Source organism: Clupea harengus, chromosome 25 (assembly GCF_900700415.2).
Source record: "Clupea harengus chromosome 25, Ch_v2.0.2, whole genome shotgun sequence".
NCBI classification, from domain to species: Eukaryota; Metazoa; Chordata; class Actinopteri; order Clupeiformes; family Clupeidae; genus Clupea; species Clupea harengus.
The window spans coordinates 13,676,041-13,695,844 of record NC_045176.1 but is presented as its reverse complement, the minus strand read 5'-3'; the positions used below and the strand labels follow the sequence as shown (position 1 = coordinate 13,695,844).

Genomic DNA, 19,804 nt, shown 5'->3' with positions numbered 1-19,804 from the left:
AATTCCAAAAGACGTTGACAATGGAACTATTTTTTTGTTGCGGAGAAACAATGGCGAAATAAAAATCAATAACTTCGTGTTTAAATGTTAATTGGTTGACTATAAAATTGTTTTATAAAAGCAATATAGTACTCGTGCGAGTGGGGTAGGTAAGGGATATTCCCACGGGTGTTGTTGCCTGCGCCACTCGGCCTCCGGCCTCGTGGCTACGGCCGAACACCACCCGTGGGAATATCCCTTACCTACCCCACTCGCACTCGTACTATATTGCTTAAGTGGCTGTTTTTACTGCAAGCCTGCATTCAGTAGGGCGGGGCAGCAGGAGAGGTCATGATGGTTGACTCCAAATGATGCTCCAGTGTGCCACCTCCGCAGGCAGGAAGCAGGAAGTCTGCTATGTAGCGATGTGCCCTTTGGTGTGGCGGTGCCACTGCTCGCAGCCCAAATGGCATCATGCCGTGCTTGTCGGCACCCATAGCACAGCCGCCTCTGTCAAGGGCAATGAATCACCTGAGCTTTAATGGGAACTTCATTTTCAGGAATAAAGCCGCAAACATGAAAGTCAGACAAGTGTAGGAAGGTGTCTGGTGGGGGGTGAAGCTCTCTCAGTCGATTAAATTAAATGGGCATTTGAATATGTGTGTGCTACAGTTAATGTAATGTCCAAACATACCTGCCAGAGCAAAGAAAAAAATCAATTAGTGGGTGCTGGTGTAGGGTTTACATGTGCACTTTTCAAGCATTTTGAGACGAAAATGAACACAAAAATGTATGGTTTACTTGCAGCCATAGGTCATTTTAAAACGATTTTTTTTGCATTACCAATAACATATTGGTATCTCTAAAGTAAGCATAAAGGTGCTGTTGGATGGATTTTATTGTTAAAGCTATGTCATTTTTTTTATGGTTCAGGAGAGAGTTTCATAATGAGGGACAGAATGTGATGAGTGTGCGAACTGACAAAGCAATATATAGCACAATCTAGTTCTCATATTTTAATGAACACATAATGAAATGAGCTAACACATAACGCCTTGTTACTAAACATTACTTCAGTATATGAGAGGCTTTGTCCTCCCATTTCACTTGCTATTTTAGCCAAATTTTTTATCCCCAAGTAATAGATAATTACTTTGTGTTATTTGTAATTACGCTAATCAGCATGTGACAGCTTCTGTGGGTAATCCTTGTGAGGCAAACAGCATTAATTAGCAACATCACATAGCGACCAGATTACAGTCTGTATGGAACAATGACCCTAAGGCACAGACCAAAGTAAACATATTTATTAAAAGATACATTAACCTGAAACAAGGTTGAGACAACAGCAAGATATTTCAAGAGCTCTCACTGTGTTTAAAACACTTTTAAATACTCCTCATATGCCACTTTCAAGAGGCATTTCATTTTAGTTCATTTTATTAATTTATTTCTGTTCAAGTGTACTAAACGCACTAAACAAGGGAAATGATCCCTGCTTGGCATTAGTGTGTGTGTGTTTGTAAAAGACCCACATACACACACACACACACACACACACACACACACACACACACACACAGAACAGAGTAGGGAGAGATAGCCACACAGAAAGACAGGGGCATCTGGCGTAGAGTAGAGAGCGCGAACATACAAGAGACCAGCACTAGGCTATCCTATGCCACTGAAATTCGGTGTAATGAAGATGACATCCTGAGAGCACTGTGGTGCTGCTACATGGAGAGCAGCCATCAGAGGATAATATCCTGCTGAGTACACACATAATTTATTACTGGAATCTAATCACCTCTTGAAATGAGCTCCAATGGAACTCATTAGCGACTTTGATGAAGATCGGTTCAGACAATAAAGCAGCGAAGAGCTCGAAACGGAAAAAAAACGGAAATACAAAAGGAAATGAACGCTGATTTGCACAGAAATAACTCCAGCGCTTCAACCCGCTGACGGAGTGCACTAGAACCGTTCTTCTTATTTCAGGTTGTTTTGCTCGTTGTTTGTTCTAATCACACCAGAGCAGATACGTATGCTGCATGGGAAGTGTGAGATGGGAGGTGGATATGAGGGTAAGACTCCCTTTGCATGCTTCAGAGTGCTAATGTGATGATTTCGGGTGGAACATTAAAGAATTTGGACGTGGTGTCTGCTATTTTGACTGCTCCGTTTTCCCTGATGCTGCTCAATCGATGGATGCAACAGTGAAAGCAAAATGTCTTTAATGTTTGATCACATCATGAAATGTGCTTTCTGATACATAAACACGCTTGTGTCGGTGCCAGATGTTCTTTGCTTCAGTGCACCGTTCTCTGTCTGACTGGGCACAAGACTTGAGAGATAGAGTCCGTAAAAGCCGGCAGGAATTTCATGCTGTCTGATGAAACTGGGCCGTAGCACCGCCCGTAAACTTGACTCCTTATTGATTTGTTTCCCTTCCCCCGTTGCCATGTTGCCATGACATCACCTGAAGCCAAATCTGGCCTTCAGACCCGGCGAAACACATTCAGAAATATGCAGACGAGTGATTTTCCTCAAGGCCCCTAAAAGGGAATAAAGAGATGAATGAGAGAACCCTGAAAAAAACGTCATGTGTGCCATCTTCTATCTCCATAGTAGTCAAAGCAATTAAAGCCATATCCTTGCCTTATATGGGTGCCATTTCACATCTCCCCACTGCACTGTACAGCAGCCACCGCATAATTACACCCAGGTCTGAAATGGAGAGCATTGATTCTTGGAATGAAAGAGTCGATCCTGAGCAAGGATTCTCAATTTATGGTCTTTTTGAGGAGTTAGAATCTGAATAAATCAGAATTGAAAGGGCATCGAATTACAGAGGTGGGTGAAGAAAGCCATCCTATCAGCCCTATATTATAGCACTTTGTACAGTCTCAATCCATACTTGCCTGAGTGTCAGCCACCGGGTCAGATAAGCCAGCTAGCGCCACGCGCTGCATTCAACAAGGGATGAGTTTAGCCCTCCCAGCTAATTCCTGTGGACCTAGCATTCCTATAATTTCTTTCTTCATATTGGTTGTTTGTTCTAGCTGCCTGTGTCACCAGGTAGGCCTTCAGTAGAAATATTGCCTTTCAGTTGTTTTGCATTTCAGTCACACTCTGGTGGCCTTGGTCAGTCCACGGAGTTAGTATAGTATAAAAAAAAAAGCGTGTTTTGGTCTTGAGTCACAACAATGATAGTGTTCCATTCTACTACGATTGGTTAAAGGTCGTTTCAGATGTAATCTTGGTCAACAACTATTACTGACACTGTGGGTTGAAGCACTCCCCCAGATGACAATGACTGTAGTGAAGCACAGTGAGAGAACAACGGTCTAATGATTTGACGGAATACGTAGCCATTGGAAATGAGCACAGCTGGAAACAGAGCTACACCTTCATTTGTGAAACCAGGTGGGGAGACAACTTGCCTTGAGCCCTGAGGATCTCTAACGCGTCAAGTAAACCTGTGGAAAATGTTTTTGTCCATTAAATAATGAAGCATGACATAGCTGTGCCTCAAAGAGGTGGATTATACAGTGGCAGAGACACTCTTCTCGCCACTTTAAAATACTTATTAAAATGCATTAGTTGAATGGATTTAACTAAATTAGAGATGCGTTTTGATAATGACTAATAAGGACTATGGAGAGTTCAACCAGAGGAAGGAGTGTAAAATGCACACCACACCGCAGGACATGATGGAGGTAATGTGATTTTATTGAGCCGGGGTATTTTCATGGGAGCTCGCACCTTCCCTCTCTCTCTCTCTCTCTCTGTCTCTCTCTCTCTCTCTCCCCTTTTCTCTCTGTCCCTCTCTTTCTCTTTCTCCTTTTTTATGTCAGAGTCATTTTCCTGTAATGAGGGGAAAAAAAGGATTAACACATTTTAGTCTTGGTGGAGACAAAGAGGCCTTTTGGCGGTGTGTTCCACTGTAATTTCTTTGTTAATTACATCTCAGGGGAGAGAGAAGGGAGTGGAGGTGGGGTGGTTGGGATAGTGTGTGGGGGGGGGGGGGGCCTTCAGGAGGGCGTTCAGCCCTCTGGGTTGAAAGGGGTGGAGAGGCGGCCTGCTTGAAAACGCAGACAGCCTTGCCTGTCAGAGCACCAGCACCAGCGGTACCGGATTCCCCTCCAGCTGTCCTCCGTTCCTCGCTGCGCGCCCCTCTGCTAGCGTCACCTGCGCTAATCAGACTCCCCACCGCAGCGGCATCCGTGTTCGTTTTCTATCCATGAGAATGGCTGGGCCTCCTCCTCCTCCTCCTCCTCCCTCCCCAACGTGTGGAAGTGCATATTTGGTCAGGCGAAGCCGTGAACGTGTCCTCCTTCGTAGCTTGCCCTGGTGAATCAGAGGCGTCTGTGAGATTGTCTCTCCCGTGGGGGCAACAGCGAGACAGCACCATTTTGCTCCCCGTCAAAGTGGGTGGGAAAAAGCATAGCAGAGCTGGAATTGATCAGTGACAGAATGAGTGCAGCGCAGACGAAGTGGGAGGTATGAATCCTACACCTCTCTAATGCTGTTAACGTGTTGCTTATATATCTTACTGTAGCTTGGCAATGGCGCTCTCTCAATGTTGCTGTGGTTCATTCGTACGTGCTTTGAGAACTCCATAAGGACACACAGGAGTGCAGAGAGCAGCCTCAGGTCCAGCCTGCACATTGGCAATTATACTGGTGCTGGCTTATACTGATATGGTGTTTGGAATCATACCTCCACTGATATCAGGACTTTAATGGCCAGGATGTCACAGCAAGGGTACACTTAAAACTGCATGAACAAAACTACATTTGTTAAACTGACAAAAGGGACCAGAACTAGAAGAACAAAGAAACAGGGACCGACACAGTAAGTGATGGAATACAGTCTTGGACATGAAAGCAATGTTTACACAGGGATTTCAGCTGTAGTAGTACCAGTGCAAGCTCTCTAACAGACTCTAAGAGACGACTGAGACATGGTTACACTGTAAAAAAGCTAAAGGTTCCAGGAGCTCAATATGTTCTAGACATCTCTGTGATAAATCATGAAATACCAGATCTTGGGGTGTGTGTGTGTGTGTACAGTGGAGAGGCGTGGGTGCAAAGAGGAAAGGTTAACGTGTTTCATCTGACATGGAGGGCCTGGGTGTGTCGGGAGAGGGAGAGAGAGCAGGTTGTCTCTGGAGTGTGCTGACCCGTGACTGAACCTGGCCCACGGGGGGGCGGCTCTTCCGGATCAGTGCTGCCACGGATGACCCAGAACAACCCAGGACAGTCCAGTATCCCCATGCAAACACACACACGCACACACACACACACACACCCCACACACACACGCACACACACACGCACACACACACACACACACACACACACACACACACACACACCACACACACACACACCACACACACACACACACACCACACACACACACACCACACACACACGTGGGCAGAGACACACGAGTATACACACCTTACACACGCTGCTTGAGACCTGCCATTGTGCCCCCCAAAAAAACAGATGAAAAGACAGACTCTCAGAATGGCAATGAGCCTTTCTGCTGTGACAAAAGCAAAAGCCAAGACTGATCAGCAGTTGGAGTGTGAGCAGCATGTCATTATGTTGATTACAAAGTGTTTTTTGTTTTTTTGCTTGATATAGTTCAGTCTAGAAATCTAAGATGAGTTTTTTTTAAGATGACTGGGCTATTACTATCTTGTTTTTAGCAATATGGTGTATGATGTTAAGCAGTGATGGTACTTTTTTGGTACAGAAGGACTTATAATTGTCTTCTTTAATGAGGAAAAAGATGGCTACACATGACCTTGTATGCCTGGCACAGAATAAAACTTGTCATTGAACAGGTTCCTCACCCATACAAGCTCTAATAATGACATGCACCTCCAAGCTTTGTTAATTAGATGTAGTGGCTTTGACATAGTCGTAATTACTTTACTTGTGGCCTTGCCTGCTCTCTATGGGGGTGGGGTGGGGTGGGATGGGGTGGGATGGGGGGTGTGATGTTGGAGATGTGCAGGCTGTGTTATTACAGGGGCAAAGGAAGAGAAATACGGAGAGGAAGTTAAAAGCAAAGTGGTTAGATTTGATCAACCCACTGAGGACGCATGAACAAGTAATGAAATTGTTATAAATAGGAGCGTGTTCCTTTATTATTAATACACATTATTGAATGTTATTATGACACAAACAAGACCTCTGAGACTGACCACTGTGCGATGTAATAACCAACAGATTTGAACATTGTGAAATGAAGGACTTCCTAACTGATTTTAAATAAACAAACAAATAAATGAATGTGAAACGGTGCTGTAAAGCTGCTGCACTGTTTAATAGCCATTCTTTTATAGTGAGGTTGGCTTCCAGTTTCACTGGAAATGGTTTCTTCTGCACATATAGCTTAACGGTTCTTTTAAAATGAAAAGGGAAAAGTCTCAATCAGCACTGGCATTTTTCTACAGTTATGTACTCTGCGCTGGTGTGACATAATGACACAAATAACCAAAGGTTGGTGTTCCCTGTGAAGACTCATCTACCCTGTGGGGGAAGGGATGAGAGACTGGTGGGCCTGGTAGCTGCAGAATGCACAGACTACAGGTAGGCTCACAGTCCATTAAAAGAGATATGATAACTCATATAAAGATATGATTATTATTTTAGGAAAACTCAAAAGTGGATGGTCCAAGCGCAACTTGAAAGGCTGCAATTCAGAGGGACAAAATAGGTCTGCTGCCAGTGAAAATAAGTATTCAAGAAAAACCATAGGTGTTAGGTATAGAATTTGGTCTTAATGCTGCTTTTTCCACAGCATATTTTCATATTTTCATCCTTTCTTTCTTTTGTGAGAGCGCATAGCAATGCGCAGCGGATGTCTCAGAGGCCCTTAAGCCCTGTGAAATAAGCAGCGTGCTGGTATGTATAGAGAGAGATGTTTACAGAGATTTCAGTGAGCTAAATCGATCTTGGTGCATGGCTACCCCTTGAACAACATAGGCAATCTCTCTGCAGTGCCATTTTCCTTTTAAAGGAAACAAAATAGCCTTTTTATGTTCTCTCTGTCCTCAGATAGAGGCCTCAGTGCATTGGGCACTACTTTGATGATCAGATAAATAATTCATTTCCCCCAAATCTGTGTGTATTATGACTGAGTTTTAATCAGTCATCACACCTGTATAATCATCATCTCATTAATTGCGCATTTGAAATGCCCACACTCCAGCCGAGTTGTAGCCAACTGAAAAAAAAACTTAAAAAAAAACAAACGTTCAGTACCTCAGCAGGTTTTACTAATGAATCAATCGGGAGAACTGATACTGTGCGAGTAGACCCATTGCGCTTGCTGTCTAGCTCATGGCGAGGCTAAAGGAGAGAAAAAAAATTAATTATGGCAGCCGTGTTTGTTCACTTTTGTTTTTCTGCTGACACAGACTGATTGGTATAATTTTCAGAGTGCAAACGTGTCAGCAAGGAACTTTGAGACTGTGCTTTTATTGATCTCTCTGCCGAGGGTACAGTTGACAAAACCGTCCTAGGCACGGAATTAAAAGTGACGGTAAATATTTGGAGTACAGTCCCAGTACATTCAGCAAGTTAAACATTGTGCTTTGAATTTTGGGGGGGATCACATTTCAAGAACTTTTCTACCTAAATAACAAGATGAACAGGAGCCTGTTATCTTAACACACAGCGTATCATGGTGTAGCAGAGAGAAGGAGGAGGGAATAGGGGTGTAGCTTTACAAACAATTTAATCATCACACTTTGAAATGTATAATTAGGCTCTCAGCAGATACTATATCTATCAGCCGGAGTGAGGCTTCTGCTACAGCTCCAATTAAAACTGTATTTCACAGCTCATTTGTTGTCCCCTCCCACTGAAAAAAAAAAGAATGAAGCAACATGTAACTTCTCCCTCTCCCTGTTGTTTGTTTTTTACTCCTTTATGAGCCGGGACCAGGTATGACAGATGCTCTGTCCGTCCAGTATTAAGGGAGAGACAAGCCTTTTTTATCTTCACTGGAACTCTGCAGGGTCATTTAAGGTCCCACACCTTTGTAGTGAAGGCTATTAACACTGAGGGCTTTCATCCACTCTCCCCTTTTAGTCTAATGAGCCATTCATATGTCAAAAGTAATTACTGGACTGGATAATCAACTTCATTACATTTTATATACGTTATTAGTCCCTTTTGATGAATCTCCCCAAACCCTGATTGCTGGTCTCCTCTTTGTACCCACTGCCCTGGTAACAAGTAGCATAAGGCCCTGTCAGAAATGTGCCCTTGGTGTGCGTACAGTTTACGAGGCGGGTCATCGGCAACGGAGCTGGAGAATATCATAAGCACAAGCGCCATCTGTCACTCTGCATCATCCGTCATGCCTGCGCATGCTGGTTTCTGTCAGAGCTCATTTGCACAAGATGCATTGACGCCTATCTGCCCATAATGCTTAAGACAAATATAACTTGCTGCAGAATCCACTGGAAAGACCTCCGGGTTGTGCACACCTGCAGGTTTTTGCGGACCGAGGGCAAGGCCTTTTCCCTTTTTCTCCTCCCTGGTCGTTCTTCTGTCCTTCGTCCGCCAGTGGGGAGGTGGATGTATAACTAAGATGGACGGAGCCGTGCTGCCGGCCTTGGTGAAGATTGAGGATGAGCGGGGCCAGGCCAGTTGCCATTTGAACACGGGGGTGACCTGTGTGTGTGTGTGTGTGTGTGTGTGTGTAGGCGTGTGACAGAATGGGGCCTGGACACGAGGACCTGATGGAGCAGTCACAGCTTGGCCCCGATTACTCATTTTAGAGGTCAGCACAGACAGGACCCCGGTGGCTTCCCCTCTTTTATAATTAATCTTTCATTCTTTCGCCGCTGAGGCCCGTCACCACCTGAAGAAGAGCAGGCAGGCGCCATGGCGTAGCACTGCACTGTGGGACGGGAGCCTCTGCCACCAGCGCCGCCAAACACCACTGCTTGCTGCAGGAGCACTAACTCTCACACACATCCGTGTGTTTTTTTTTTAAAGAGCAGTGGGGGTTTAATTTGTTTTCATTGTCAGAGGGGGTTTAATGGAATGCAAAATAACGAGCGGATGGTAAAACACAGAAGCAGTTGATTGGGCCCGAGCTGAGAGGCATACATGATTTATGCGGAAATCATAGGGAATTTTATCTTAGCAAATTCCCCCTGTCCCAGTGATTATACAGAGTTAAATTCAAACAGAAGATTCATAGTGCATTGTTTCAGGCAAGTGAAATAGAATTATATTACTGAAAAGAGTGAAAGAAACTTGAGGGAAATGAGTGCTTTCTAAACAAGAACATCCCTTAGTGTTTAGTGTTTAGTTTTCCTAGAATGTCAGATTGTTCTGCTTCCCCACAACAGCTCTTTTTCTGGGGGCTGAGTGAAAACATATATTGCCACGGGCATATTTACAGAAAAAAGAAAAATAAACCATCTTTACTAAATCTAAAAATTGTGATTTATTTTAATTAATATTGAAGCATGGTTATTGCACTACAGCACAACAGGGCCTCCCTCACATCATTATCCTGTTCGTGTTTGTATAGACTTAGCATCGTAGACTTAGGTGCTCACAGTAATACTTTTCTTTTATTCAGCTGCTGGGAGTTGTGCAGTTTTTCAGATTGCTCATCACAACTCTACATATTACTTTTTTTAATTACATTTTTAAATAGGTTTGTCTTTGGTCCTTCCAAATCCTTCTTCGGTGCTTCAAACGCTGTCAGTTAGGAGAGGTGAAAGTTTTGAGCTGTGTGTGAAGGTCACCGTGCCCGTCAAAAGTGTAAATTACATCAGAGGCAGGAGTGTGTGTGTGTAAGGGGGGGGGGGGGGGGGGGGGGGTCAGTGTGTAATCTCCCCATGAAAGGAGAGCCAGCTGTCTGCCTCATGTGGACAGATAAGGCCAGTGGAACAGCACCTGGCTGGCAGAGCACCCTGCTGTTCAGATCCCCCTAGCAACTCCCATGGATACTAACATCGCTCTGAAAACATTTGATTATAGAGCTGTTGCTATGGGGCGCACATTCTGCTCTCATGGCTCGCCATGGTATGGATGCTTCCGCCTGTACGCAAGATATGCTTTGATATTATCAAAACCACTCTAAATTCTTCGAGGCAAAATCTGACACCTTTTTATGCGTTTTATGCGTTTTATGCGTGTGCATTGTGTGACTGTAAAGTATGTGTGCATTTATAGAAAAGACAATAATGAAAAGTAACTTCTTTCATTTGGCTGTTGCTCATAATTCTACTTTTGGTCCATTTGAAAAATAGCTCCCAAGAGTGTCTCCAGGGACCGTTTCAAACATTGCTGTTATTCAGGCCTATTTAGATTGATGTTTCACCTCTATTCAATGCATTCTCTTGCCTCCTGGGAGACCTTGGCTAAATGGTTCTGTTCAGAGCAAATCCTTAGTAAATTGCCTCGCATTCACACCACAGGACTCGTGCCGGTCGGCCTCCATCGCTCCTCCGTTGCAGAGATGTGCACCTCTTTGTACACAGGTAGCTTGAACATACTGAAATTAGTTCCTCGAGAGCTCCGCAAACAAGATGTCACAGCTCTTTGTGTCACTGGGCAGACACAATCACGGGTAAATAAACGGCATAAATAAGCAGGCCGCAGAGAGACGCTGCTGCGGATTTTCATTAAGGCGCCAGGGGGGGACGCCTGTCAGTAAAACCTTGGCAGCCCACGCACACTGTGCTTAAAGTGGAGGAATAAATCAACGAGTGCGAGATCGAAAGGGCCACTCGGCCACAGAGAGCTGGAAACCAAGTGGGACGTGGTAGTGTGTCACCGTCACAGCCCTCTTTATTAGAACCGATGCCTGGACGTTGTCCATGGCGTACCTGCAGCACTGAAAGCCACCCAACTTTTTGTCTCTGACTGATATCTCCATGGAAACAGTGACAAAATGAAAAACAACCAGCGTTTGAAGCTTATGCCAAATGCAAAAAAGAACTCATCAGAGAGAGAGGCTGCTGCACGGGCCTGTTTGCATTTACATACGCGCTGTTTGTTCATGCAAACGGTGCTGCGCGTGAATGCTCTGGAGAGCCGTCTTGCTAGGGGTGCCTGACAGCATTTATGATAATCTATGTAGAGGTGTAGCACGTCGTGCCTTTTGAAAACGTTGAGGAACAACCACGCATCTGTCCCAGCTGAAGCAGCTTGTCACAGAGATTTGCATAAGTGCCCGGATGCTTTCCACTGTCTGAGGAGGTAATTCGCACTCCCTTGATGTTCACCTAACACAGTCGCAGGGGATCTTCGTTTCCTTCCTCCAAGGAATCAGATGAGATCAGTTCCTTCTGCTTTGGCTGTGTTGGTGGGCCTGAGAGGTCTCTGTGCCTATTTACCACAGTATATAATGAGGATTGTCACATTAATTCCATCAAAGAACAGATATTCTGTATCATGTCATCCTTACTCTGTACGCCCCACTTGAACAGAATTGTGTGGAGCTGACAGGTACACCCCACAGCATTTCACTGGGGATAAATGCAAAAGAGGGCTTTGAGCAACATCTAGTGTTACATGGTGAAAGAGGGCCGTGACAAGCTATAGGGTTTGATGGTTCTATCTTTCTTCTTCCTTTCTTTCTGTGTTCTTTCATTCTTGTCTTCCTCTTTTTTATTACAAACTGAAAACCCACTAAATGTTAAGTTAGTACTATATTCTAACTGTTCTGTGCTGCACAATCTGAAAACCTTCACCCTTATCAAATCTACTAATTGAGACTCTGACAGATTTACAAAGACAACAGCACTTTTCATCATCAAAGCACAACTTTAAGAAGCCTTTAAAGCTTCTTTAAAACCTTTAGATCCCTTTTCAACATAAACAATGTTGCTTACACTAAACTCAGGATGCCCTTTAAAGAAGACACAAATTGTGTGAGTGTTGTGTGTGTGTGTGTGTGTGTGTTCATGTAAAAGATCTGAGTGTTTTTCTTTGGCCATATTCTTCACTGTTATATTCACATCCAGTGTATTTCTATAAATGGGCACTAAATGAGTAGCCCATCATGTATCTCCTGCTTCTGAATGAAGCCTCACAGCTTTCGTGTTCAAGAAGAGGAGCTCGCTCCTTTCAGTCCAAACCTGTGCCAGCCCCACAAGTGCTCCAGTGCCTCCTGTTGTCCCTCCTGAGCAGAGAAGTCAGCCCACCGACTCCCAGAACGGCCTCACATCACACAAACAGTCCCATAGGCAACCAAGAGTCCATGAGTAGCAATGGCACAAAGTTCATAGCCCTGTGATTTCCACCAAATTAATTCAACTTAATTAGAAAATTCAGCTCGGAGGTGATTGTGGAAGTTGGAAGCTGGAGTTCAGATTGATGTGTGCCAGGAGCCTCAGCTCTTTATTCTGCTCTTTATTTGCTGCGGAGGGAATTTTGGGTGCCCGTTTGCAGTCATTTCATGTTCCCTTCAAGTCAAGAGGTGACTTCTGTTCTCTCTGCCATGAAGCTGAGGTTCACGTTGCAGCACCATCTGCAGGCCGTAGCTGTGTTTCCCCGTACCCTTTAGAGTAATAAACTTGTCTTATTTTATTAAAGCCTGCACCAGCAAAAGGGTTATTCCCTAATTGGCTGTTGAGCTTTCAAAATAGCTTGTGATCTTGTGTTTGCTCTGGTCTCAGCAGAGGGAGAGAGAGAGCGCTAATGGTATTCTGATACTTTCAGAGGAGAAAACAGGGAGAACTTACTGTACGCTTTAGAGACAGCTACTGCATTTTGCACAACACGTGTTTCATGAAGTCTTTGAAAATGCTAGTCCTGTCAACTACTCAAGGGAGGACCACATACTGGAAATAACCCACTCTAAAGTGGTCATTTGGGGACTGAGGCAAAGTGTTTTTTTCTTCAAGGTTTTTTCCTCCACTCTTCGGTGCGAACAACAATTTAAGAGATAAACATTTCTCATATGACTCTCCATTATTGTTTTTGTCCTTTTTCAATGTTTAATGCATGCAGTATTATACATTTCAGAAAGCAATTTAACCAGCCTAATGTACTGAGATGTGGTGGTGGTGTTATGTGATGCTGTGGTCCCTGGTTCAGGTCTGGCTCCTCACACCTTCACTATTCCCATCAGTCTTGCCTCTGTTCATATAATATTCTGCTGCTTCCTCTCTAGTCCCCACCCTTGACTTTTGGATGTGAAAAAATCCCTGTGACAGCAGCTCGGCTACTGTTCTTTTGGAAAGTGTGTTCTTGTTTGTGATCAATAAACAGCTAAACGCTTACATTATTAAAGAGAGCCCTGCACTTTACCCCTCTCTCTCTCTCTCTGTCTCTCTCATTCTTTCTCTCTCTCTTTTGCTCTCTCTCTTTCTCTCTGTCTGTCTCCCCCTCTCCAGGGAACTCTCCATCAGATGAGTCGGAGGAGCGCGACAAGGAGCCCCGCACGCTCACCTACCCGGCCTACATTGCCAGCCTGCTGGACTCGGGTGCCAAGCGCATGGCGGCGGGGGTGCGCATGGACTGCAGCAGCCAGGGCCAATGCCCGCTGTCCTGCCACCTCTGCCACATGAGCCCTGGGCCCGCACGTCCCGCTGAGCCTGTCCTGCTCCACATCACCAAGGCCACGCCCATCTACGAGCTCGTCTCCAACAACGAGACTTACCAGGTGAGAGCTGCCATTTTGTTCAAGTTGTATCTCCAACAATACTCATCGCTCACGACTATCTATGCTTACCCTCCGTCCATAGAGCTCCGTATGGTGATGTTCTACCAGTGAATGCAAAGTCTTGGATACTCCAAGGTCAAAAACATTCAGTATTCATGATATACCACAGTTGGACAGTGTGATAGCTTTTCAGTGTACTGTTTTCCATGATCGCCCATGGTTACTCCTCAGCTTCACCTGACTGCACATCTGCATGCTCCTCTGCCCCCTGACAGGCCCTGCAGGAGGCCATGATGAGCATGCTCTGGTGCTCCGGCAAGGGCGATGTCATTGATGACTGGTGCCGCTGTGACTCCAGTGCCTTCGGGGCAGACGGCCTGCCAATCTGTGCCCCACTGCCTCAGCCCAGGTGAGTCACCCCCACAGGATCTGCAGAGCTGTTTAACGCAGTCTGAGCCCTCACAGGCTGATGTACTCTCCCCGCTCAATTAGATGTATGATCCAGCTAGTTTTAACGATGAATGAATGTAATGGTGTTAAGGTAATGTATAATTTAATGTGTTCCTCTGCTGTTGTTGTTGTTACTAATAATAATAATAATAATAATGATGATGATGATGATGGTCATGATTGAATATGAATGATACAAATAATTATAATAATACAAATAATAATAGTAATAATAATAATAGCTTGTGCATATTGTTATTTTGATTGAACAAGTTTTTTGTGTTCATTTTATGGTCATTATATATAGGCTTTGTGTCTTGCCTCCCTTCTTGTCTTTCACCCAGGTTGAGGCTGTCCCACACTTATGAGCCCAGCAGCTCATTGGTTATCGTGGAATGGAAGCACACAGAGCCACCTATCGGAGTGCGCATTGTTGATTACCTCATCAGTCAAGAAAAAGTGACAGAGAGGACAGACCACTCCAAAGTGGAAACAGGTACGTTTTTTACTTCCTCCTTCTAGTTTGTTTAAACATGTATCCTTTTCTCTCGCACTCTTCTACTTAGCTTGTCTCAGCTCATACAGCAACAGGAGATACAAGGATGATATCCAAGAAGGCTGGAATTTATGAATACTGAATCATTTGCAAAATGACATTTCCTTGCTGACTCAAACACAATGTTAAACCCAAATATTCCCTTGTAACATGCCTTTTTTATCCTAAATAACTAAGAAGTCATTATGAATTGATATACTTGGTCTATCTAAAATACAATAAATCTATCTGAAATACGAATGCTTAACATGATGTAAAAGGAAAGCCGTCCATAGGGTTGGTGTTCTCCTTTTACCTTGTCTGAAAGGTTGAAAGGTTAACACATGTTGCTTTCTCCTCACTTCAAGTTCCTCTGGTTGCCAGTTTTGTTCTTGTCAACCAGTTTTAGCAGGATGCCTTCAGTAGGATAACCCAAGGATACAATGAAGAGAATGAGAGAATGACAATGACCCCCACAGAGTTTTGTGGGAGAGTTGTAATATTGGGGTTTGCCACTGGGTAGTGCTCAATCACCAAGAAAGACATCATTTTTAAGATGTGGTCACCATGTAAGCCTTTGGAGTGTCAAGTGCAATCTGCAGTGCAATCTGTTTTTATTTCATATATTTGTGTATGGCATATGCAGGAATAGTGTTTTTATAGAGTTGTAACCAATACAAAGCCAGGTATTATCACAGTTATTCAGAACACAGTTATTGCATATTGAGAAGAACCTTCTAAGTATTCAGCACATCATGGTTAGCCTCAGTTAGGCTGCCTGTGAGAGCTAAATCTCAAAGGAAACTCATTAAGCCTCCATCATCCTCTACATCACATTAGGGAGTACTAGGATACTTATAAGGAATTTTAGGGATTCATTCCATCATCTGTTGAATCCTGACTTCCTTTTGAAAAACATCTGTCAGTTGTAGCCAGGAAGCATTTAGCATTCTCTCAAAAATGTTATCATTTAAATTTTTTTGAAGTTTGACAAATAGTGTGTTTTTAAGAGAGCTCTCTTCATCCAAAACACCTCATCCATCTTCAGGTTGAAATTGCAAACTTTACTTCTAACTGTTTGGATCTCTGCGGCCATTTCAACCAAACACCCTTTTCTGTGGTCCACTCCTGATGAATATTTTGCCAGGTTTAGGAAACCACTTTTAACTCTTCAGAGAAATTGAAGATGCTTCAAAAAGATTGCAACCACTGTTTGAGCTTTAAGCATTCTTGCATTGATGTTATAGTGAAGAATAGTGAAAATGTAAAGGCTTTTAACTACATGCCCCACATCATGAATTCCTGACATTTTCAACTAGGGATTCAGGGATTCGATCAAACACCACCTGTGAATGTTCAGATTTGAATCTTTTCCTTTACTCCCATGATAATGCGCACATTGATCATGTAACAATGTGCTTTTTATATGACATTGGCAGCAATATCAAAGCACTAGCTTAATTTAGGACTGTGAAGTGCTGCCATTGGCCTGAAAAGGCTGCCAGTGCTTTGGGTCTGGAGTTGGATGACCCACGGCACCATGGGTATACATGCAGTGCCCTGGCACACCCTCCTTCGCTGCCCGCTGGGGGTCTCTACTTAAGGGCATTTCACAGTGGGCTTGGTAGCATGCTTTCAGAGTGAAGATATGGGATCTTATTCAAACCCACTCTAACATCACTTGTTACAATTGGCTTGTTGTATGTTTGGGCACAACTGGTTGGGGAGAGTCGTCTTCACAGCCTGACATTTCCATATGCCCAGAGTTCCAGGGTCTAGATTGAGGTCTGTGTTCTCCTCGTGCGGCTTGGTCTAGGCTGCACACATTCCTCAAAACTAGGCCAGTTTTACAAAAGGAAGCAGATAATATCATCCACCACAGCACAGGAAAAAAACCTTGTTCTGTAGCCACGTTTCTTGAACGTTTCTTTTTTTTTCATGCATTTGAAGAGCGGGACAGTTGACAGTTTCACACCATGCCTTCATTCTGACAGGCTTTTATAATTATTGGTGCTCTCAAGCCTACTATTTACACCGGAGAAGGATAAACAGACACGTGGACCTACCGGAAAAGTCACTCTGTTCTTTGCTTATTTAGTTGTTCATTTGTTTATTTTTCAACATTTGTTTGTCGATGTGGATTCACTGTCGATTGATGGACTGGTTCGCGGCTGCACATGAGAGAGAGAGGAAGCGTTCTAAAAATCCTTGGACCGTCTCGCTTCTGGGGAATGAAGGGCTGGGAGGCAGATGTAGACGAATTTACGATTCACTTGAAGCCCGTCCGATAAAACCCCCGAAATGTTCCTGCATTAAGTAACCTTACATCGAAAGCAGAGGGTGTCCGTTTGGTCTTCTCTTCCTGCAACAATATCCTTCTTCTCTGAACTCACCTCAGTCTTAGAAAAACCCTAGAGCTCTCAGAACACTTCACAGCTCAGCAAGCAGCCGAGGCCTTTTACCAGTTACAGTACAGAGCATCCCCGCCCCCCAAAAAAATACAGTTTCAAATATCGAAAAAAGAAACTGTGCCGACAGTTGGGGTCCAAGGCAAAGTTAATTGAAATGTAACTTTATGTAGTTCTTGTGATTACGTAACAGAGAGATTATGTGCATCTGCAGAGCTGGGTGTCAGACGAGGGCAGGGCCACACAGAGCTGCACACCCGCACACTAACCATCCGTCCGTATCTGAAACAAGCTCTCCTGTAGGCTATGCGCAGTGTGTGCAGGCCCCTTGGCTTCCTCATCAGCCCTGGATATTTCCTCTCTCTTTTGTCTATCTGTCTGGCTCCCTTTAGAGGCATGTTTATTGCAACCCCCCATACCTGATCCAGTTTGTATTGTGTGCCCTCCAAATTGGACTTTGAAAGTTCTTTGTCTTTTGAAAACAAAAGAACATAATGTTATATCAAGTCCAAATGTGAGACTGGGCAAATGTGATCAACGAGGAGGTGCTCTTGTAAGGATTAAGCCTTACTGGAAATTTGTAGTTTTTTTTTTTTTTTTTTTTTCATGTTAAGTGTTGACATGTGCCCTTCATCTTTGCTGGTGCTTGATTTCACTGCGGACTGTGGATAGCATCTTTACACTGTTTACTGGAAGGATCTGAATGAAATCCACCAGATGTAAAAAATATATATAAAATCTGTCTTATTTTCAGTAAACACATGAAAGACAAATGAGCAGCGTTTCTCTCCTAGGGCCTTCCCTGATTTGTTCTGTTTTTCTATGAAGAATAGAATTCCCATACTATGCTTCTGGAATATAATGTCCGTAACTATTCTGCTCATTCTGCTCAGCCACTCAAAAGCAGCTAAAGGCAATGCCAAGATATATGTACTAAATGTCCCCATTTAGCCAAATGGGTTTGTGCCGTAACATTCACAGCAATGGCAATCTAGGATGACTGCAGACCACAGGTGTAGTAATAGTCCTCTGGGCCTCAAGGTGAGCAAACTGATGAGCAGGAAAAAGATGTGTCGGTCTAAGGTGTGAATGGGTCGATGCAATACACACTAGCTAATGACTTTAGCATGGTGCTCTTTGGCAGCGGATTGTTTGTGTGCTAATCTAGCTCATAATGGGATTCAGGCACACAACTTGACATCATAGACTTCTCCCCAGATGTGGAAGCTGACTGAATCGGAAGTCTGCTTTCAGTCATCCTGGCCGGTCCAGACTCCCTGTGAAAACAAACAGCCACCCCGGCCAGGGTGATGTCAGTGCTTTGATCGCCCAATAACAGAGGGGTTTACTCGTGGGTCAGTGGGACATGACATCCAATCCATAAACAGATTACTCACAGCGCCATGTGCTGCTGGGAGCTGGGTGCCACGCTTCCTCCCGTAAACCCCTCCGGACAGGGTGGGAAGCGGAATGAGGGCGTGGGCCTGGGGATGTTAGGGGGAGGTTAGGGCTCCCAAGAAGCAGGGATGCGTGCCCGAAGGTGGAAGACGGGGCTTCACCTCTGTGGAATGTTTTCCGCCGCTGAGAGACGCCCCTGGCGCATGAGCTCATTCCTCGTCGGCGGAGGAGGCCCAGGGTCAGGTGCTGTGCGGAAGCTGGCACCACTCTCTCACCACGCAAGTGTGTGTGTCTGTGTGTGTGTGTGTGTGTGTGAGACAGAGAAAAAGATGGGGGGGAGAACAAACGCCCAGCTGTGAGCACAGGAGACACACCGGGGCCCCCTGCACAGGGGCCCCATGCACCTGGGCCCGGCCGCACAGCAACGCTGACAGGTTTCCGCCAAACAGCACAAAACACCGCCATCTCCATCCATCAAGCCCCTGCCAGCAGACCCCAGGCCTTTATTGAAGCAGGCAGTGTTATGACATAAAGTCAGTGATCTATAAATTTAAGTTGTGAAAATGAAGTGTGTCTGGCCGTGCGGTGTGCCATGTGGAAGGAACTCACGTCCATATAAAAGTCCAGTCTGGTGAGTTTTGTATATCCTGCCCTGGTCTGAGTGTGGGCCCCATTGGCAGATGCCCGCTTGGCAAATGGCCTCTGCCCACATCTGTGGCCGGGATCACTGCCACTGTGATTGAATAAATGTTGAATAAACATCATTGCCTGCTAATTTATTATTGACGAAGCAAGTTATTTCAGAAGCATGTGTTATGGAATTTGAATAGTCTCACATAGACAATATTTTTATTTATTTTTGTATTTTTTTATATTTTTATTTTTGTATTTTTTTAATTTCTTTATTTATACAGGAGCTCAGTCCTTGTAGTGGTTAGTACTAACTGGCTCAACAGTAGTCATAATAGCCTATGTCCACATTTCCATATCCCTGTAAGTTCTCATCAGGGAGCAAAATTAGCACCCGCCAAGAGCCAATGGCATGTAGATTTTTGTTTTAGCAGGTGAATGATGGCAGTTACCGCACCACTCTGGCGTGTTAAATACGGGTGCTGTTTGTCTTCGAAAAATACTTCAGTTGTCTGTCTATTCAATCTGATAATGTTAAAACGCCTTGCCATATCTATGCGACAGGGTGAGGGGGGTGAGACACACAGAACACAAGCTACACAATCACACAATCAGAAAAACCTCTACAGCTGCCACGGTTGTTGTTGAACCTGAGGTGTCCAGCATTACCTCAGCTTACCTTGCTACAGGTACTCTTGCTAAGGGGGTGCAGAAATTCAGTGTGTTGTAGGGGTTGCAC

The 19,804-nt window shown here is 44.4% G+C and overlaps 1 protein-coding gene across 4 annotated transcripts in view; it reads left to right on the top strand.

Annotated features, from left to right (window-relative positions):
- The window catches only part of astn1 (astrotactin 1), a 166,846-nt gene that overhangs the window by 126,150 nt on the left and 20,892 nt on the right, over positions 1-19,804 (top strand). For all 4 annotated transcript variants that reach the window (XM_031563091.2, XM_031563095.1, XM_031563093.2 and 1 more), the window contains 3 exons: positions 13,376-13,644; positions 13,920-14,053; positions 14,439-14,590. In XM_031563091.2, the coding sequence (XP_031418951.1) occupies positions 13,376-13,644; positions 13,920-14,053; positions 14,439-14,590 (555 nt within the window). The remainder of the gene's footprint in view (positions 1-13,375; positions 13,645-13,919; positions 14,054-14,438; positions 14,591-19,804) is intronic.